This window comes from Bos grunniens, chromosome 10 (genome assembly GCF_055505025.1).
Source record: "Bos grunniens cultivar Pamir isolate PY7600 chromosome 10, Bosgru_T2T1.0, whole genome shotgun sequence".
NCBI classification, from domain to species: domain Eukaryota; kingdom Metazoa; phylum Chordata; class Mammalia; order Artiodactyla; family Bovidae; genus Bos; species Bos grunniens.
In genome coordinates, this window is record NC_141174.1 from 36,032,291 (window position 1) to 36,054,596 (window position 22,306).

At 41.9% G+C, this 22,306-nt stretch overlaps 1 protein-coding gene across 11 annotated transcripts in view; it reads left to right on the forward strand.

Moving 5' to 3' along the window:
- Positions 1-2,384: 2,384 nt before the first annotated feature.
- Positions 2,385-22,306, forward strand: part of GCH1 (GTP cyclohydrolase 1) — a 56,478-nt gene continuing 36,556 nt past the window's right edge. For 10 of the 11 annotated variants that reach the window (XR_015134354.1, XR_015134356.1, XR_015134355.1 and 7 more), the window contains exon 1: positions 2,385-2,874. Coding sequence is in view for 7 of the 11 variants with exons in the window: in XM_086320598.1 (XP_086176724.1) it covers positions 2,535-2,874 (340 nt within the window). In the remaining 4 variants the exon portion in view is untranslated. Of the gene's footprint in view, positions 2,875-6,029; positions 6,408-22,306 lie in introns of those variants that run through there. The other variant, XM_086320603.1, reaches the window with a different exon arrangement.

Below are 22,306 nucleotides of genomic sequence, written 5' to 3' on the forward strand. Positions count from 1 at the left end.
ATAGTTGACTGGACATTGATGTTTGATGGTATTGCTGATTTCTTCTAGATCCTTGCTGATTTCTGTCTAGTTCTCTCTATTGTTTAGAGAGAGATGTTGAACTTTCCAACTTTAATTTTCAGTCTGTCTATTTCTCCTTTCAGTTCTACCAGTTCCTGCATCAAATAATTTGCAACTCTGTCATTTGGTATATAAGCACTTAGAATTGCCATGTCTTTTTAATGGATTGATTCATCAATATATAATGTTTCTCTGTGTCTCTGGTAATTTTCTTTGATATGAAATCAATTTTACTTGATATTAATATAGACACTACTATTTTTTTTTTTTTGGTTACTGTTTGTGTATCTTTTCCAATCCTTTTACTTCCAACTTGACCATTTTATTTCATTTTCAGTAAGGTTCTAGTAGATAGTTCATGATTTTTCATACTCTGGCCATCTCTGTGCTTTATTTTTTTTATTTTTATTTTTTTTATTTGTTGGTTATTCAGCAGCGTGTTGTTCAGCCTCCATATGTTGGAATTTTTAATAGTTTTTCTCCTGTAATTGAGATCTAATCTTACTGCATTGTGGTCAGAAAAGATGCTTGGAATGATTTCTATTTTTTTGGATTTACCAAGGCTAGCTTTATGGCCCAGGATGTGATCTATCCTGGAGAAGGTTCCATGTGCGCTTGAGAAAAAGGTGAAATTCATTGTTTTGGGATGAAATGTCCTATAGCTATCAATTAGGTCTAACTGGTCTATTGTATCGTTTAAAGTTTGTGTTTCCTTGTTAATTTTCTGTTTAGTTGATCTATCCATAGGTGTGAGTGGGGTATTAAAGTCTCCCACTATTATTGTGTTATTGTTAATTTCTCCTTTCATCTTGTTAGCATTTGTCTTACATACTGCGGTGCTCCCATGTTGGGTGCATATATATTTATAATTGTTATATCGTCTTCTTGGATTGATCCTTTGATCATTATGTAGTGACCATCTTTGTCTCTTTTCACAGCCTTTGTTTTAAAGTCTAATTTATCTGATACGAGTATTGTGACTCCTGCTTTCTTTTGGTCCCTATTTGCATGGAAAATCTTTTTCCAGCCCTTCACTTTCAGTCTATATGTGTCCCCTGTTTTGAGGTGGGTCTCTTGTAGACAACATATGTAGGGGTCTTGTTTTTGTATCCATTCAGCCAGTCTTTGTCTTTTGGTTGGGGCATTCAACCCATTTACGTTTCCCGTTGCCATTTACTTTATTGTTTTGGGTTCGAGTTTATACACCATTTTTGTGTTTCCTGTCTAGAGAATATCCTTTAGTATTTGTTGGAGAGCTGGTTTGGTGGTGCAGAATTCTCTCAGCTTTTGCTTGTCTGAAAAACTTTTGATTTCTCCTTCATACTTAAATGAGATCCTTGCTGGGTACAATAATCTGGGCTGTAGGTTATTTTCTTTCATCATTTTAAGTATGTCTTGCCATTCCCTCCTGGATTGAAGAGTTTCTATTGAAAGATCAGCTGTTATCCTTATGGGAATTCCCTTGTGTGTTATTTGTTGTTTTTCCCTTGCTGCTTTTAATATTTGTTCTATTTAAATATTTGTCCATTTAAAAAATCTTACACAGTCAAAGCAGATGTCACTGGTTAAGAGTCCAGTTGATCAACAACGTTTCACAATCTCTAGCAACATCAGGGGAAAGGTACTCACCACGTCACTGTTAAAATAATCAGCACCAAATTCCTACAATTGGGTTTCCCCAAACCGCAAGTGGTTTGTTGATGAAAGCCCTAGTTTTTCTTCGCTTGCTAATCAATTTCCACAGGGTCAAAGTTCTGGCCATCACATATTACCATCCTCCTAGATATAGGGACTCATTTAAGGGCCACCTGGTGTAACATTCCTCCTTACAGCGCCAGGAAGCAGGTGCATTGGACACATTTTTAACTAACGAACTCAAGCGTTTCAATTCATATTATTTTCCTGACCTGAAAGTATGAGTTGGTTTCCATACCCACATTTTCCTGGACAAGGCCACCTGTTTGCTCATCTTTGACAGGACGAGGGGACCAGGACACTTCTGATGCAGCCTCTTCTTTGCCCTAAGAGGGAATGGTTGACTGGGCACTCAGACCTTGCCTCCCCACGCTCCAGCCACCAGCCCCTTTAGGGTTTGGTTTATCTGGTCACAGCTAAAAGGTCCAATGCAATCCGCCCGGCTGGCGCGGGAGGGGCTCGGACAAGGTCCCCCCGGCGTCTGCCGGCCCCCAGGGCACCGGGCGGAGGGCGGGGAGGGGCGGGGGGCGGAGTGAGCGCCGTGACGCCAGGAGACTCGGCCAATAGAAACGCCCCGCGGCGCCGACCGAGCCGCCAGCCCATAAAAAGGAGGCGACACAGCACTCTTCTGGCTCGTCTGTTCCAGACTCGGAACGTGTTGCTGACTCCAGGCCTATCTTCCTCAGGTGACTCGGGTCAGAGCCCACTCCCGGCCCGGGAAGTTCACTTGAAGTCCCTCACGCACCCGAGGGTCCTTCCGGAGCGGCAGCGACGGGTCCATGGAGAAGGGTCCGGGGCGGGTGACGCTGAAGTCGCGGGGCGCCAGGTGCAGCAATGGGTTCCTCGAAGGGGAGCCGCCGCGGCCCGGGCCAAGCCCGCCCGCCGAGAAGCCGCCGCGACCGGAGAGCAAGAGCGCCCAGCCGGCGGACGGCTGGAATGGCGAGCGGCCTCGCAGCGAGGAGGACAACGAGCTGAACCTCCCCAACCTGGCGGCCGCCTACTCGTCCATCCTGCGCTCGCTGGGAGAGGACCCCGAGCGGCAGGGGCTGATCAAGACGCCCTGGAGGGCGGCCACGGCCATGCAGTTCTTCACCAAAGGCTACCAGGAAACCATCTCAGGTCAGTGTGTTCGCTGGCCGGCCGGCGTGCAGGGCACTGGGGAGGTGGCCGCGGGAAGCTTGCGCCGGCTTGGGGAAGTTTCCGGAGTTGCTCACTCTTGGCGGAGGAAGCCGAATGCTGGCACTTGCCGACCCCGCCCTCGGCCCTGGCCCAGCCGTCGGGCCAAGGACAGGAGCCTGGGTGGGACTCATTTCGGGCGCCGGGAGAGTCAGCGGCCTCTCCCCCCGGGGCCTGTCTGCAGCCGTCCTCGCGGGGTCCTCCCACTACCTGCACGCAGCCCTCTCCTCCAGCCTGAGCTGGCGGGACCACAGTCACCGAGCTTCCTCATGCCCCCGGGCGGGAGCCTGAACGTCCAGGGCCGGATACCTGAGGAACGTGCATCTGGGCTCCGGGAAGTGATGGCTTCTTAAGTCATCCTTGCTCTTGAGGTCTCATTTTTTGGTAGGTCTGGGATGAAGTCTTGGCTTCGTGTGTTTGGAGCGCCGGGGGAGCATCGGGGATCCTCATTCTTGCTGACTTGCCAGGGCACCCGGCTCTTGGAAAAGTCATAGTTTTGTTCACATCGAGGTCACTACAGCTCAGGACTTTCCCAGAATTGGATATCGTTCTGGGTACAGGCTTTCCTGGAGTTTGAGGTGTGAAGTTTCTTGGGTTAGTTTGCTGCTTAAAGCCTTCTCCCCCTTTCCTACCCCACTTCCCAAATCCCAAAGCAGGAAAGCGTCTCCCTGGGAGTCGGGGAAGTTTTCTGGGCAGTGAGACCCGGAGTCCCTGTATCACCCACCCCTCAACCCCCATCCCAAAGGAACAGGGTTGACCCAGTGCTCTCCGCGCCAGAGGAGGGTCAGGCTTTTGCCCAGGAGGCCGAGAGCAAGGGTGCAGGGTTGGGGTGGAAATTAACAGAGGACTTCGCTGCCTGTTTTCTGGGTGAGGGGTGTTGGTCAAATTAAAAAAAAAGAGGGAGAGTAAAAAAAAAAAAAAAAGCTCTGACTTACACAAGTGGGACTAAGGACGTTGTTTTCCAGTTCACATCTTCTGTACCTCTTGGTGACATTTATTTCTTTGACCCAAGAAACCTTCTGCCGTCACCATTTCTCAAAGAGTAACAGAGCTGCTTTGCCAGGTTACCTACCTCCCGGGTCAGGTTTATTTCCCCCGAGTTTCTGGAGACTCCCTTAATTGATTCTGGGAAAAACAGTTATTTTTGCACTGGTCTCCCGCCACCCCAAAGGAAGGGTGGGAAATCAGTGTGAGAGGGGTGAGGTCCAAAAAGGAAATGACACTGCATCCTAAAGCCAAGACCTGGATATCTCGTTCTGTGTCCGTGTTTACTTTTTTTAACCCCATGTTGGTAAACGTTTGGAGCCTTGAATACAGAATTTCAAAATGCAAAGACTGAAGAATAAACATTCTTCCTTTTGCAAATATTCTATGATTTGGTGATATTCCACGATGTAGAAACGTTTTCTCAGGGCCCTGCTCGGTCTGCCTCTTGTGTACACTGAAAGGGGCCTTTGCACTTGATCAAGCTTTGGAAATCTTGCCCTAATAGAATTCACAGAGAGAGCGATTTCTGACCCTGAGGCAGGTCACAGAATTACCTTAAGTGGCTCAAAAAGGTTCACCTAAGAAATGATTCGTAGAGGTTTGTTTTATGAGCCATAGAACTAATGACTGTAAAGAACACTTCATTCTACCTAAGAAAATGATTCTAGTCAAGTGTTAATTTATTATTTGAAAAGTCTATGGACCTAGGAAGAGAAATCAGATTAGGGAGAATCTAATCATCATCATGCCCAAGAGGGCCTGGGGAGAAGAGTGAAATGGGGAGAAACTGCTTAATGGGCTTAAGGGGTTCTAGGTTTCCTTTTGGGATGGTGAAAGTGTTCTGGGATTAGAGAGTTTTGATGGTTGCACACATTATGAATGTGCTAACTGCCTCTGAATTTCACATGTTAAAATGGTTAAGATGATGAGTGTTAGGTATATATTTTACACAATAAAAACTCACAGACCATTTAAGAATTATTAATAGCCATTAATTGAATACTTTTCATGCTCCAAGTGCTTTATATGTGTGGTCTTGGTTAACCTTCATTTCTGAATTAAGCACTGTTCTTTTACCCCATGATAAGGAAGCAGAAGTAGAGAGGTTGACAACTTCAAGTGGTTGGCTGGTGTTTGAATCCTGGCAGACTAAAGACAGAACTCTTATCTGCTTCCTAATGTTGCTACTTAGTAAGATATATCAGTGTTATCATCTCTACTAAGCATTTCAGACTGAGTTCTGACCTAGTACTTGGGTCACCAGCATTAAAATAAGGTGGAGTACAATGGAGAAAAATCAGTCTATCATATGTAGTAAGGGTAAATGTTTTGAGAAACTTCCAAGTAGGTTTTATTGGTATAATTTTTTTCTGGGGGCAGTATGTACTAGCTGCATATGTAGCATGTGTTTCTTATATTGTGGTCAAAATTTTGAAAGCCTCTATCTAGAGGATCATACTTAAGGACTTAATATTGATTTCTTCAGTTCAGTTCAGTTCAGTTCAGTCGCTCAGTCGTGTCCGACTCTTTGCAGCCCCATGAATCGCAGCATGCCAGGCCTCCATGTCCATCACCATCTCCCGGAGTTCATTCAAACTCATGTCCATTGAGTCAGTGATGCCATCCAGCCATCTCTTCCTCTATCGTCCCCTTTTCCTCCTGCCCCCAATTCCTCCCAGCATCAGAGTCTTTTCCAATGAGTCAACTCTTCGCATGAGGTGGACAAAGTACTGGAGTTTCAGCTTTAGCATCATTCCTTCCAAAGAAATCCCAGGATCTCAGAATGGACTGGGTGGATCTCCTGGCAGTCCAAGGGACTCTCAAGAGTCTTCTCCAACACCACAGTTCACAAGCATCAATTCTTCGGCGCTCAGCCTTCTTCACAGTCCAACTCTCACATCCATACATGACCACAGGAAAAACCATAGCCTTGACTAGATGGACCTTTGTTGGCAAAGTAATGTCTCTGCTTTTGAATATGCTATCTAGGTTGGTCATAACTTTTCTTCCAAGGAGTAAGTGTCTTTTAATTTCAAGGCTGCACTCACCATCCGCAGTGATTTTGGAGCCCACAAAGATGAAGTCTGACACTGTTTCCATTGATTTCTTAGAGGTGCATAAAGACAAGACAGAGGAGAGGCTGACAAGGATGATGCTGAACTTAAAGGAATGGACCTGAAGGCGGAGGTCCAGGCCTTGGGCCCACCTAGGTGGGAGAGGGAAGGGTACTTTAAATCTATAGAAAATACGGAAGTAAGTAATAGGGAAAACACTCTTACCCAATTCCTAATTTTTATTTCTTTAGAGATCATAATTCAATGCCCACTATAGATTATTTTGGATAGAAACAAACTTATTTGAAACTATCACTTCTCTATAAATAAGATACTTAACATCTTTTATATCTGTGTATTAATTCCTGTTACTAGTGTTGAATTAAATATTGTGAAATATAAAATTAAATAAATTTTTACTTTATATTCCCCAAATTATTATTGTATCTTTTTTCAGTTCCTCTCGAGTGGATTGATGCTAGTTTCTGGTGTTTGGGGAGTCTTTCAGTTCCCCTTGTGCTGCAGTGTAGCTTCATGACCCTTGCTACACTTTACTTTCCTTTGTGTACCTTATAATGGGCACACCTGTGGTCAGCTGTAACAGGGCTGTGTCAAGGTTGTGCAAGTCTCCTGGTTATTGTTCGCCACTGGGCTGTAGTTCATAGTGGAGGGAAGGCTGGAAGAGAAACTCATGTCTTCCAGGAACTGGCTGTCCTTTGAATAGCATCACAGGACAGCTCACCTTTATCTATTGCTGTTCCATTTGAGTTTAACCACATCCAAGTTCTCTTACATATTCAAGAATTTACTTTGCTGAGGTCTTCTTTCTAAATATTTCCTGTATTTCCAGTATTTCTGAAATTCAGAACCTTAATTAAATTGGAGGTTCTACTATTCCCTGAGGTTTTTGGTCTTCATGTCCTTGTGTCTGACCCTTCCCTTCCCCTGTCCTCTCCTGGGTGTAAATGGTAACAACCTCTTAGATAATGAAAGTGAAAGTGTTAGTCACTCAGTCGTGTCTGACTCTTTGTGATCCCCATGGACTGTAGCCCACCAGGCTTCTCTGTCCATGGAATTCTCCAGGCGACAATACTGGAGTGGGTTGTCATTCCCTCCTCCAGGGGATCTTCCTGACTCAGGGATTGAACCTGGGTCTCCTGCATTGCGGACAGATTCTTCACCATCTGAGCCATCAGGGACACTCAAAAGTGAAAGTGAAAGTCACTCAGTGGTGTCTGACTCTTTGCAATCCCATGGACTATACAGTCCATGGAATTCTCCAGGCCAGAATACTGGAGTGGGTAGCCTTTTCCTTCTCCAGGGGATCTTTCCAATCCAAGGATCGAACCCAAGTCTCCCACATTGCCTGTGGATTCTTTACCAGCTAAGCCACAAGGGAAGCCTTAGAAAGTATTATCCACCAGAGGCTGAGTATAACTTGTCTCATTAATTGTCCTTAAGGCTGAGTATAACTTGTCTCATTAATTGTCCTTTTTATGAGTTTACGGAAATACACGAGAGTCTTGACTCTTCTGTCACATTTCTAGTTGAAATAGATTTTAACTTGTCTTGTCCAGGATGCCAGAGAAGTTTTCATGAATCAAGCTGACAGTGTCCCAGATTTGGGGAGCATGTGGGCCTGTATATAACGCAGGAGGAAGCGATGGCACCACAGGTGATGGGCTTCTTGACTGGCCCCCCACTCTGCCTCAACCATGTACACTGCAAGATGACAGCTATTCTCTAAAGATAAAGCCAGGCATTAGGTATTCTGTTTGTACAAAATTGAGTCTTAGCCACTTCATACTGAAATATGCCAGCGCTCACAAAAGGTTTTCTTTTTCTTTGACTCACAAACTTCTGTGATTTACCATTTCAGAATCCCACAATAAAGTAAGAATTGTAACAACTTCTAAGATGTGCAGGGGGGCAAAAAGTCAACTTATTTATTATCCCCTCCCATATTGTGGGCAAAAGATGAATTTATGACCTAAGTTGTAAAGTATGGTGTAGAAAAGTTAACCTCATCATTGAGAGGTACTATTTTGGATGTGTATAGTTCATTTAAATCTCGATTCACTACTAAATTTTGTTTTCATTTTGTTAATGAATCTTGTGTAGGACTTAGTTCTGTATATTGCTGAAAAAGGTATAGTGAATAAAGAAGAAAAAAATAACAAGACTGTTAAAGTATATGACTGGATTTTAGGGTATAGTCATTGAGAATGGAGGAGAGAAGCAAGTCTTACTAGTTTCTTCTAAAAATGTATTATCTATTAACATTTTTTTTTTTCTGGCCTGGGAGGAAAAGTCACTACACATAACTTTGAAATACCAAACAAACTGGTACTTGTCCTAGTTTCAATGGACTGCTATATCAAAGTACTACAGACTGAACTGTTCAAACAACAGAAACCTGTCTCACAGTGCTGGAGACTAGAAGTCTGAATTCAAGGCATTGGTGGAACCACACTCCCTCTGAAAACTGAAGGGAGTCAGGGGCGTCCTTCCCTTGCCTCTTCCCAGCTTCTGGGGGTAGCTGGCAGTCCTTGGTGTTTCTTAGCCTGCAGCTACATTACTCCCATCTCTGCTTCTGTTGGTGTCCAAATTTCCCTTTTTTAAGGATATCAAGTCACATAGGATTAAGTCCATTTTACTCCAGTATGCCTTGCGGTGCTAGTGGTAACTTGCCTGCCAATGCAAGAGACATAAGACACACGAGTTTGATCCCTGGGTAAGGAAGATCCCCAGGAGCAGGGCATGGTAACCCACTCCAGTATTCTTGCCTGGAAAATCCCATGGACAGAGGAGCCTGGCGGGTTACAGTCCATAAGGTTGCAAAAAGTCAGATGTGACTGAAGCAACTTAGCACACATGCCTCATCTTAATTTAGCTAATGATGTTTGCAGTTAACTCTATTTCCAAATAAGGTCACACTCTGAGGTACTGAGATTTAGGATTTCAACTTATCTTCAACACAATTTAGCCTATTCGAGTGTTAAGTGATGTTATTCATTAGACTGTCTGGGAACTTTATAATTGAATTTCATTTATTCATTGAGTACCACCCACTGTGCTGAATGCTGGGAAGTAGACTGAGTAAAACCAGATATGGTTTCTTCTCTCATAGAATAGTCTATTGGATTAAGTCACATATTCAATAGAATCACATGAATGTGTGATTATAGATGGAGAAATGTAATGATGAAAAGAACACAGCTCCATGAGAGCATTTAACAAAGGAACTTCATCTGTGCTGGGAGATCGGAAGTGTGGATGCTTGAGCTGACATCTGAATAGCAACAAACACAACTGATTACTACGTGCTGAACACAGTTGTGCATTCTTTACATGTATTGCCTTATCGATCCTCACAATAAGCCAATGGGGTAGGTAATATTAGCCCTATTTTTAGGGATAAGCAAACTGAGGCACAGAAAGAATTTACCCAAGGCTTGAACTTAGCCCGATTTTTAGGGATAAGGAAACTGAGGCACAGAAAGAACTTACCCAAGGCTTGAACTTCCCTTGTGGCTCAGCTGGTAAAGAATCTGCCTGCAATGCGGGAGACCTGGGTTCAGTCCCTGGATTGAGAAGATCCCCTGGAGAAGGGAAAGGCTACCCACTCCAGTATTCTGGCCTAGAGAATTCCACAGACTGTATAGTTCATGCGGTCGCAAAGAGTTAGACACAACTGAGAGACTTTCACTTTCACTTTATCTGAAAAGTATCAGCATTGGGAGAATGATAGAGAATGAGAATCCTCATAATCTCTCACAACTTAATTGTAACAGTAGTAATTTACAGATTTATTTGAATCACCTCCCTTCTCCTCCTCTTTCCTTTTTGTATCTTCTCTGCTGTTTTCTTTGTCCAGCTCTGGAAACTGTTCCATGCCTGGGCATTCCCCCACTGACTCATTGCTGTATACCTCTCTAATTTGAGTCCAGTATTTGGTTGAGTCAGACTGCAGTAAAGAAATTTGCCAGGAGAGGGCAACTATTTAATCTTTGATGAATCCTAGATTATGAATGTAAGATTATATGAACAGTTCATAATTCTAGGTAATATAATGAATATGTTCCCTATGGTTATACATTCTCCATTGAGCTTATGGAAATTAGATTGAGGGATAATTTAGATTGTGTTAATCAAAGATTGTTCAAAGATTGTCTGAATCAAGGTAAATTTGTTACACTCAAGGTTGAGAGAACATTTGCTCATTAGAATTTGGTTTTATTAAAGCCTGAGTCATAGTTTTCTAGAAGAAAAGTGACTGTCTGTCCTTACCTTAGAATGTCTAGCAGATTGCCCAGCACATGTAGACAAGTTGATGAATGTTTGAATTAATTTCTTAAAGACAGGGACCCTTTCCTAATGTGTGTCTTCTAGCACAGTGCTCTGTGCATAAATGCTCAATAAATGCTGCTTGTTTTTTTAAACACTAAAGAAAGATGTAGAGGATTTAGCTTTATGAAAAAGTCATGGGAGTTATTTCTTTTGGATCTCCTGACACTTCTATGCCAGAAGTCATCCTTTAAACATCTTTGTTCTTCATGGAGTCGTGCACCTGGCTTTTTCTGTATTCAGTCAACATGTTATTCCAAGGTATCGATTGAAGTGACTGGCCTGTTTGCCTGGCACATCAAAATTCTGACGGGGAAAAATTGCTAGAAAATGTCAGGATTGCAGTCAGTTTTTAAATTATTGTAGAAATGTTCAAATGTAAACAAAGTTAGAATAGTATAATGAGTTTGAATATGTCTATCACCCAACCATTAATACAGACAGAAGTCTGCCTTTATTCATCCTGCTTGTCACACACCTTCCCTGCTGAATTATTTTAAAATTTATTTAGTTTTAATTGAAGGGTAATTGCTTTAAAATATTGTGTTGGTTTCTGCCATGCATCAATATGAATTACCTGCTGAGTTATTTTAAAGCAAATCCTAGATATGTCATTTCATTGATAAAGACTTTACTGTATCTCTAAAATATAAAGACTTTAAAATAGTATCATATTTGAAATCAATCAGATCAGATCAGATCAGTCTCTCAGTCGTGTCCGACTCTTTGCAACCCCATGAACTGCAGCATGCCAGGCCTCCATGTCCATCACCAACTCCTGGAGTTCACTGAGACTCACGTCCATCGATTCAGTGATGCCATCCAGCCATCTCATCCTCTGTCGTCCCTTTTCTTCCTGCCCCCAATCCCTCCCAGCGTCAGAGTCTCTTCCAATGAGTCAACTCTTTGCATGAGGTGGACAAAGTACTGGAGTTTCAGCTTTAGCATCATTCCTTCTAAAGAAATCCCAGGGCTGATCTTCTTCAGAATGGACTGGTTGGATCTCCCTGCAGTCCAAGGAACTCTCAAGAGTCTTCTCCAACACCACAGTTCAAAAGCATCAATTCTTCGGCACTCAGCCTTCTTCACAGTCCAACTCTCACATCCATACATGACCACAGGAAAAACCATAGCCTTGACTAGACGAACCTTTGTTGGCAAAGTAATGTCTCTGCTTTTGAATATGCTATCTAGGTTGGACATAACTTTCCTTCCAAGGAGTAAGTGTCTTTTAATTTCATGGCTGCAGTCACCATCTGTAGTGATATTGGAGCCCAGAAAAATAAAGTCTGACACTGTTTCCACTGTTTCCCCATCTATTTCCCATGAAGTGGTGGGACCAGATGCCATGATCTTCATTTTCTGAATGTTGAGCTTTAAGCCAACTTTTTCACTCTCCACTTTCACTTTCATCAAGAGGCTTTTGAGTTCCTCTTCACTTTCTGCCATAAGGGTGGTGTCATCTGCATATCTGAGGTTATTGATATTTCTCCTGGCAATCTTGATTCCAGCTTGTGTTTCTTCCAGTCCAGCGTTTCTCATGATGTACTCTGCATATAAGTTAAATAAGCAGGGTGACAGTATACAGCCTTGACGAACTCCTTTTCCTATTTGGAACCAGTCTGTTGTTCCATGTCCACTTCTAACTGTTGCTTCCTGACCTGCATACAGATTTCTCAAGAGGCAGATCAGGTGGTCTGGTATTCCCATCTCTTTCGGAATCCTCCACAGTTTATTGTGATCCACACAGTCAAAGGCTTTGGCATAGTCAATAAAGCAGAAATAGATATTTTTCTGGAACTCTCTTGCTTTTTCCATGATCCAGCAGATGTTGGCAATTTGATCTCTGGTTCCTCTGCCTTTTCTAAAACCAGCTTGAACATCAGGAAGTTCACGGTTCACATATTGCTGAAGCTTGGCTTGGAGACTTTTGAGCATTCCTTTACTAGCGTGTGAGATGAGTGCAATTGTGCGGTAGTTTGAGCATTCTTTGGCATTGCCTTTCTTTGGGATTGGAATGAAAACTGGCCTTTTCCAGTCCTGTGGCCACTGCTGAGTTTTCCAAATTTGCTGGCATATTGAGTGCAGCACTTTCACAGCATCATCTTTCAGGATTTGGAGTAGCTCAACTGGAATTCCATCACCTCCACTAGATTATATCTAACCATTGTTAACATTTCTTTGATTTTTCTTACAGGTATCTCTTTATAAATTGCTTTGTTTGAATAAGGATTCAGATAAGAGTCACACATTATATCTGATAAATCAAGTCTTCAAGTCTCTTTTAACTTGTTAGTTTGCTGTTTCTTTTTATCTGCTAACAATTTGTTGAAGAAACAAGGTCATTTGTCTTATAGAATTCCCCACCTCCTGGGTTCTGCTCATTATTTTCTCACGATTTATTAATAGTTTAACATGTTCCTTTAACTCCTGTGTTGCTTATATACTAGTAGTTAGAGGCTTGCCAAAGAAGCTGAAGTTGATTAGTTCTATGAAGACCTACAAGACCTCCTAGAACTAATGCCAAAAAAAGATGTCTTATTCATAGGAAATTGGGATGCAAAAGTAAAAAGTCAAGAGATACCTGGTGTAAGAGGCAAATTTAGCCTTGGAGTACAAAATGAAGCAGGGCAAAGGCTAACAGAATGCCCTGGTCATAGCGAATACCCTTTTTCAACAAGAGACGACTTTACACATGGAGATCACCAAATGGTCAATACCAAAATTAGACTGATTACATTCTTTGTAGCTGAAGATGGACAAGCTGTATACAGTCAGTGAAAACAAGACCGAGAGCTGACTGTGGCTCAGATCATTAGCTCCTTATAACAAAGTTCAGGCTTAAACTAAAAAAAGTGGGGAAAACCACTAGGCCAGTCAGGTGCAACTTAGGTCAAATCCCCACTAAATATACACTGGAAATGATAAATAGATTCAGGGGATTAGATCTAGTAAACAGAGTGCCTGAAGAACTATGGACAGAGGTTCATAATATTATACTGGAGGTAGTGAACCAAACCATCCCAAAGAAAAAAATGCAAGACAAAGTGGTTGTCTGAGGAGGCTTTACAAACAGCTGAGTAAGGAAGAGAAGCGAAAAGCAAGGGAGAAAGGGAAAGGTACACCCAGCTAAATGGAGAGTTTCAGAGAATAGCATGGAGAGACAAAAAGGCCTTCTTCAATGAACACTGCAAAGAGTTAGAAGAAAGCAACAGAAAGGGAATGACTAGCTATCTCTTCAAGAGAATTGCAAGTATCAAAGGAACATTTCATCCAAAGATGGGCTTAATAAAGGACAGAAACGGTAAAGACCTAATCGAAGCAGAAGAGATCAAGAAGAGATGGCAAGAATACATGGAAGAACTGTACAAAAAAGATCTTATGACCCAGATAACCACGGTGGTGTGGTCACTCACTCAGAGCCAGACATCCTGGAGTGTGAAGTTCTAGTGGGCCTTAGGAAGGAAGCACTGTTGCCAGTAAAGCTAGTGGAGGTCATGGGATTCCAGCAGAGCTATTTAAAATCCTAAAAGATGATGTTATCAAAGTGTTGCACTCAATATGTCAGCCAATTTGGAAAACCCAGCCGTGGCTACAGGACTGGAAAAGGTCAATCTTCATCCCAGTTCCCAAGAAGGGCAGTACTAAGGAATGTCGAGACTACCAGGCAGTTGTACTCGTCTGCCATGCTAGTAAGGTTATGCTCAAAATCCTTCAAGCTAGGCTTCAGCATAACGGAACCAAGAACTTGCAGATGTTCAAGCTGGGTTTAGAAAAGGCAGAGGAACCAGAAATCAAATTGGCAGCATTCATTGGATCGTAGAGAAAGCAAGGGAATTCCAGAAAAACATCTACTTCTGTTTCATTGACTATGATAATAAGGCCTTTGTGTGGATCTTAACAAACTGTGGAAAAACTTAAGAGAGATGGAAATACCAAGACCATCTTACCTGTCTCCTGAGAAACCTGTATGTGGGTCAGGAAGCAAGAGTTAGAACCTTATGTGGAACAACTGATGGATTCAAAATTGATAAAGAAGTATGTCAAGGCTGTTTATTATCACCCTTTATATGTACAGGGCTTCCTTGATAGCTCAGTTGGTAAAGAATCCACCTGTAGTGCAGGAGACCTTGGTTCAATTCCTGAGTCAGGAATATCTGCTAGAGAAGGGATAGCTACCTACTCCAATATTCTTGGGCTTCCTTTGTGGCTCATCTGGTAAAGAATCTGCCTGCAATGCAGGAGACCTTGGTTCGATCCCTGGGTTGGGAAGATTCCTTGGAGAAGGGAAAGGCTACCCACTCCAGTATTCTGGCCTGGAGAATTCCATGGATGGTATAGTCCATGGGTTGCAAAGAGTTGGACATGACTGAGCAACTTACACTTTCACTTGCACACAGAGCACATCATCCAAAATGCTGGGCTGGAAGAGTTACAAGCTGGAATCAAGATTGCTGGGAGAAATACCAAAAACCTCAGATATGCAGATGATACCACTCTAATGGCAGAAAGTGAAGAAGAACTAAAGAGCCTCTTGATGAGGGTGAAAGACGAGAGTGAAAAGGCTGGCTTAAAACTCAGTATTAAAAAAAAACTTAAGATCATGGCATCTGGTCCCATCAGTTCAGTTCAGTTCAGTCGCTCTGTCGTGTCTGACTCTTTGCGACCCCATGAACAGGCCTCCCCATGCCAGGCCTCCCTGTCCATTGCCAACTCCTGGAGTCCACCCAAACCCATGTCCATGGAGTCAGTGATGCCATCCAACCATCTCATCCTCTGTCGTCCCCTTTTCCTCCTGCCCTCAATCTTTCCCAGCATCAGGGTCTTTTTCCAGTGAGTCAGCTCTTCACATCAGGTGGCCAAAGTATTGGAGTTTCAGCTTCAACATCAGTCCTTCCAATGAGTACCCAGGACTGATCTCCTTTAGGATGGACTGGTTGGATCTCCTTGCAGTCCAAGGGACTCTCAAGAGTCTTCTCCAACACCACAGTTCAAAAGCATCAATTCTTTGGTGCTCAGCTTTCTTCACAGTCCAACTCTCACATCCATACATGACCACTGGAAAAACCATAGCCTTGACTAGATGTAGCTTTGTTGGCAAAGGAATGTCTCTGGTTTTTAATATGCTGTCTAGGTTAGTCATAACTTTCCTTCCAAGGAGTAAGCCTTTTTAAATTTCATGGCTACAATCACCATCTGCAGTGATTTTGGAGCCCAGAAAAATTAAGTCAGCCCCTGTTTCCACTGTTTCCCCATCTATTTGCCATGAAGTGATGGGACCAGATGCCATGATCTTAGTTTTCTGAATGTTGAGCTTTAAGCCAACTTTTTCACTCTCCTTTCTCACTTTCATCAAGAGGCTCTTTAGTTCTTCACTTTCTGCCATAAGGGTGGTGTTATCTGCATATCTGAGGTTATTAATATTTCTCCCGGCAATCTTGATTCCAGCTTGTGCTTCCTCCAGCCCAGCGTTTCTCATGATGTACTGTGCATATAAGTTAAATAAGCAGGGTGACAGTATACAGCCTTGACGAACTCCTTTTCCTATTTGGAACCAGTCTGTTATTCCATGTCCAGTTCTAACTGTTGCTTCTAACTGTTTCTGGTCCCATCACTTCATGGCAAATAGAAGGGGAAAAGGTGGAAGCAGTGATAGATTTCCTCTTATTGGGCTCTAAAATCACTACTGATGGTGACTGCAGCCATGAAATTAGAAGATAATGTGTATTAAAAAGCAAAGACATTACTTTGGTGACAAAGATCTGTATAGTCAAAGCTATGGTCTTTGCTGTAGTCATGTACGAATGTGAGAGCTGGACCATAAAGAAGGCAGAGTGCTGAAGAATTGACACTTTTGAATTGTGGTACTGGAGAAGATTCTTGGGAGTCCCTTTCACAGCAAGGAGATTAAACCAGTCAATCTTAAAGGAACTCAACCCTGAATATTCATTGGAAGGACTGATGCTGAAGCTGAAGCTCCAATACTTTGACTGCCTGATGCGAAGAATTGACTCATTGGAAAAGACCCTGATGCTGGGAAAGATTGAAGGCCAAAGGAGAAGAGGGTAGCAGAGGATGAGATAGTTGGATGGCATCACTGATTCAATGGATGTGAACTTGGGCAAACTCTGGGAGATGGTGAGGGACAGTGAAGCCTGGCGTGCTGCAGTCCATGGGTCCCAAAGAGTCGGACATGACTTGGCAACTGAGCAACAACAACAATTCCCTGCCTCCATCTCACCACACTGACTCTTAAATTTAGTCAAGAATGCTTCGTGGTTGGTGGCGTATTTTTCCACTGGTAAGCAGCTAAATATCTGGTTGTCTATCATTCTGTGATGTTAAAATGGATAGGCTCTGGGTGTTATCAGCCCAATTATCCATTTAAGAGTTTCTCACCAGCCTTTCAGTTACTGATTTTAGTAGTCCTTGGTGACTGCCTAGATCCAGTATTTTTTAGAAGTTGAAAAATAGGGGTATTTAGTTCTTTAATTTCTGAATTTATTAACTGGAGTTCTTTTATAAAGAAAATATATGGAAACTCTAGGCCATCTTTGCAACCATTCAGTAAATTTAGAAATATTTTAAATAAAGCTTAAAGAGATATAAAGTTGTTAATTTTTCTTATATATATTTCTTTAATTCTGCACTGGAGATCTGCTTAATTATGACTCAATCTAGAAGCCATAAAAGAAAACAGTTACTTTATATAAAAACCAAGAATTTTCACATATCAAATACTAACAGAAATGAAGTCAAATGACAAACTGGGAAGAAATATTCGCAGTTCATATTGTAGACAACAGAATAACCGTGCTAATATAAAAAGAGATGCTAGAAGTTAATGTGAGAGAAAGGCCAAAAACACAGTTGAAGAGTTGGCTAGACCTGAAGGCAGACAATTCACAGGAAAGGGATACAAATAGCTTTTAAATACATAGAAAGTTGCTTGACCTCACCTTCATTGAAAGATATACACAAAGACCACTCAAAGATATATTTTTTCCTTGTTTGGCCAGAGCCTAGAAACTTGATATTCATTACATTATTGAAATTACAGGGAAACAGATATTACCATTGAGAGTGTAACTATCCTTATGATAATTTGGCAACAACTGTTAAATACGAATGCATATATCATATTTGAAAATCCTCTTTCTGGGAATTGCATACACAAAATGCCTTATGCTCAAGGTTAGTCACTGCATCCATGAAAAAGGAAGCACCCTACTGACCCCCTAGAATAGTGAAATGATGCAGACGAGTTATGTTTTGTAGGGGAAACGTGTGTGTGGGGGTGTGTGGGTGACAATAAAATGTTTATATTGCATTAAGAATTGGAGGATGCACAAGTGGTTACATGTTAATCAGGGATATGAACTGGGCAGATGGCAGATGACATGCTTGACTTTTCACTATATTTTCAGTTTTCGATTTTTGAAGTATGTGCATGTATTTCTAAATAGATAAATTAAAAACGTCGTGACAAATTTGTTTCAAGTCTAGGAGCAAAAGAAATACAACTTTTTAATGGTTAGCTGATAAGAAAAATCTGGTTATGGAAAACCTTTACCCTGGAATTAGAGAAAAAATATTTAGATGTGTATATTTGCAAGCTTGATCTTCATCGTGATTCTGAGTTTGAATGTGACTTTGTCCCTTAACTATCTGTATAATTATTGGCATGTCTCTAAACTTAAATTTCATCTTTCTCTTTTTGTGAAGGATGATAATACTTGCTTTGCTTGGAATCTTAAAAGAATTAAGAAGGTATGTGAAAAACACTTGATGCTTAGTATATTCCTTCTTTTATGGTGAGGAGGAACTGTGGGCTTGGATTAGTTGGAAAGTGTTTTAAGAATATGGGAGACTCTGGAGCCCTGAGCCACCATGTAAAAGTCCAGCTACTCTGAGGCTGCTGTGCTGTGAGGATCTCTGCCTCAAGGAGAGGCCACGTCTGGGTGTTCCAGCTGATGGCTTTAGCTGAGGTCCCACCCACCAGCTAGCACCAAACCCTAGACATTCGAGTAAAGACTCCTCCAGGTGATTCTAGTCCCCAGCCAAATAGTCGTCCCTGCCAAGCCCCAGATGTTGTGGAGCAGAGAGAGGTCAGTCATCTCCTCTGTGCCTTGTCTGGAGTCCTGACCCACAGAATCCCAGGACATAATAAAATAGTTGTTCACCAGTAAACTCTGGGATATCTCGTCATGCACTAAAAGCAACGGGAATAGACATTGAAATGAGGATGGTTAGAATTTGTGTTTAGGCAGAGAAGAAAGTGACTTAAACAGGCCAAGAGATAACATAATGGTTTAAGGCTAGAAATTCAAATTTGTGAGTATCAGGCTGACAGTTGCAGCTAGGAGAGTGCCTGAGCTCCTTCAGCATGCTGACACTAAGAAGAGTGAGAGAAGAACCAGCAGGGACAGCCCTAAAGGGAGGAGTGAGGGGCAGGAGATCCAGGAGTGTAGGAGTGGGCAGGAAATGGTTTAAAAAGGAACCCAGAACAGAAGGAAAAGGTCCGGAGACAAAGAACTTGAGCCAGATTGCCTGGCATCAAACCCTGTTACTGAGCAGCTGTGCCTGATTGCCTCATCTGTAAAACAGGCATTTGATAGTACTCGCTTATCTTATAAGGTTACTGGGGGATTAAGTAAGTTAGTACACATAAAGTGCCCAGCGTCTATGAAGTGCTGTAGACATTCTGTCTGTGTTATCAATGAGTACTGAGATTTTATTTCAGTGTTCGTAATATCAATAGCTTAATGTGCTTAGATGTCAGATTGTAGGACTTTAGAGAGTAATGTGACAAATTACAGAAAACAAGACATTTTTTTGAGGTATTTTTCCCGGACGGGTAGGATCTTGTGAGCTTCCCCTTGGTGTGTATTGAGGCATCAGCATGCTGGATGCTGGTAAATGAACGCCTTAGGGGTTGAAGAAAAGAGGGTGGGCACCCACACCCTGGGAAGTGAGCCTGGTTGTGTGCACGTGAGCTCATATGATCCTCCCGTCAACTTGGAGACTGTCCTCATATAAGGAGGTGGAAACTGAGGGGCGTCTGGTTCAGGTGTCTTGCGAGAGGGCAGTGCAGCAGCATCCAGGTGTGTGTGTGGACCGTGCTCACGTTCCAGGCAACGTCATGCCCACTCAGGTTTTAAGTGACTGTGTTACGTTTTAATATGAAGGTCCATTTAAGATGTGAGAAGCGTAACCCATAGGGACTCTGCTTTTCGTACTGAATTCTAGCAAAGAGAAAGCCAAGGAGTTTTCATTTTGAGGCATCATTTAACATCCTGACTTTAAGATAGTTCATGAAATTTTTAATCGGGGGAATTTGTGAATAATTGCAAAAATTTAGCTAAATTACACTCAGTTCTAACGTGGATTAATAACTAACAAACTTCTCCACTTAATCTTCTGTGGGAGATATTTAAAAAACGAAAATTTTGTATATTTTGTCTAAAGCACATTTAATTAGGTTGTGATCATTTTACTTTATCAATGTGAATCTTTTTTTTTAGCTTTTTATTTTATATTTATTTTATATTGGAGTATAGTTGGTTAACAGTGTTGTGTTAGTTTCAGGTATACAGCAAAGATTCAGTTATACATGTATCTTGTGAGTCTGTTTTAATGGTTTTACTGTTTAGAAACTTTTTAGTTCTGTTTTAAATATCTGTTTTTAGGGCTTGTACTTTTTGTTAAATGAAGTTATAAATTCTTAATCTTTCCTGTTATTTAAAGGAATTTTTTGTTTAATTACAATGGTATGTAAATTGCAGAGATACAAATTTATCTTGTCTCCTGTTTGGATAATTAGGCAAAACAGTATAGCAAAATTATGTTGCATCTGTACCAGCTCACCCAGTTGTGTTTCCTACAGCATATCTGCAACTGTGCTGATGTTGCATATAGTTGAATGTTGTATGTTCTTTTTTTAAAAATTTGTTTGCTTTTTTTTTGTGGTATAACACAACATAAAGTTTACCATTTTAACCATTTTACGTGTATAGTTCATTGGCATTAAGTACAGTCATCTGTTGTGCAACCATCACCGCAGTCTCTTTCCAGAAAATTTTCTTTGTCCCAAACTGAAATCTTACTTGTTAGCCCATAACTCCCTCATCCCCTTTCCTTCCAGCCCTTGGTAACCTCTGTTTTACTTTCTGTGTGCCTTTGAGTACTCCAGGGACCACCTATGAGTGGAATCATACCATTTTGTCCTTTGTGGCTGGCTTATTTCACTTAGCATAATGTCTTCAAGGTTCATCCGTGTTAAGAACATCATTTTAAAATTAGAAAAGACCCATTTGGTCCTTGTTTTAACCAGTAACTCATTCTGTAGAATGTTGTATGTTCTTAAATTTGTATTACATTTTGATTTACTTATTTAAAGAAATCTTTAGAATTGAAGATACTTTGACTGTGTTCATATTTATTTGTCAAACACTAGGTCTGTGAATGACCCTGTGCTAACTCTTAAAGGGGAAGGAAAACTGGTTGGCCTTGGCCTGGCCCGTAAGGGGCCTGTGATCTGTCTTAGCAGGGACCAGACAGTGAGTTCCTGCTGAGAGGAGCAAGTGGGATTCTGTGTGGTCACAAGGAAGGTGGCTTCTTAGGGCAGAGAAACTTGAAACCACAGCTGACTATAGAGGAGGTGGATTTTGAGCTGAACTTAGAAGGAAGTTCTTTTTATCTTTTTTAAACAGAAATAGTCCATGATTGTCAAGATTATGCTCTTAGGTATTCTGGAATAAGAAGAATATTTTTTTCACAACTTACATTTGTAGTTATCTGTATCACAGAATTAAATGAAGCTTTCAAAGCAGTTAGGTTTATTTTAAACTTTTTAAAGATCAGCCTGGAAAGGGCTGGCTCCTTTCCCTGATGATTTTAAAGTCCATTCTGGCAAGTCAGCGCTTCTAATGGACAGCTTTACCTGAACACATTTACAGATTTATAAATGCTGTAAAGGTTGTTCATTTCATCTTGTGATTCTTCCTTCTCATTAATTGCCTTGGTTACTTGTGCCCCATGTTCTGACTTTTGTATTTCGTGAGTATCTGTAGACTCTGTTACCTTGCCTTGGTCTGACTCTTAGTCATCTCTCACCTGAAGTCCAGTGACGTCTTTACTGGCTGTTTTGCTTTCTAGATGTCTGCTCCCATCTTACAGACATGATCTTATAGACATGGATCTTACAGACATGGAATACATCTCTGCTTTCTGAAAACACTTGACTCATTTCCTCCTGTCTTTCCTCACCACAGCTGTGAGGTTTTATTGTGTTCCAGCCTCTTGCCTGCGTTTAAAAATTATCTTCCATCACCCTCTCCTCAGGAGGGCAATTGAGCATTTTAGTTTAGTGCATAGCCTGGTTTGAAAAACCACTCTTTCTCCTTCTCACACTGGAGCTGGAGACTCAGGCATACGTCCTCCACGAGGCTTGTCCTGCAGTATTTGGTCATTATGTCTGCTCTCTTCCTCTAATTTTTCCTCTTTTTTGGGGAGGTGGGTTTGGTTGCTAAACATTAAGAGTCTCTCCCCCGGCTCCCTTCTCCCCAGCCCAATCAACATCTTTCACTTCTCTGGAGTTCTGAGAAAAAGCATCCAGGTTTAGAGGAGGAAATTGGCAGTTGCTGAGTTCTCTGCTGAATTTTTTTGAGATCGTATGTCCAGATGCTGTTTCAGTGAAATTCGTGGCTGTCGCTGTGAGGCATGATTTGTTTTATGTACCTGTCTTAGTTTTTATTCCAAGTAGGAATCAGGGCCCAGTTCAAGAGGCCATTGACAGACATCCCAAACAAGGAATTTGTCACTAAAATAGCTTAAAATACAATTATACTGGCTGTATACTTTATGCACTTGTGGTAAGATGTCCGTGAGAAGTGATGAAGGTGCTGGGTGCTGGAGTTCACCTGAGAGGCTGTGAACCTGGCAAGGCTGTGGGGGAACGCCAGACCACTTTAAGGCAGAGCTGCTGT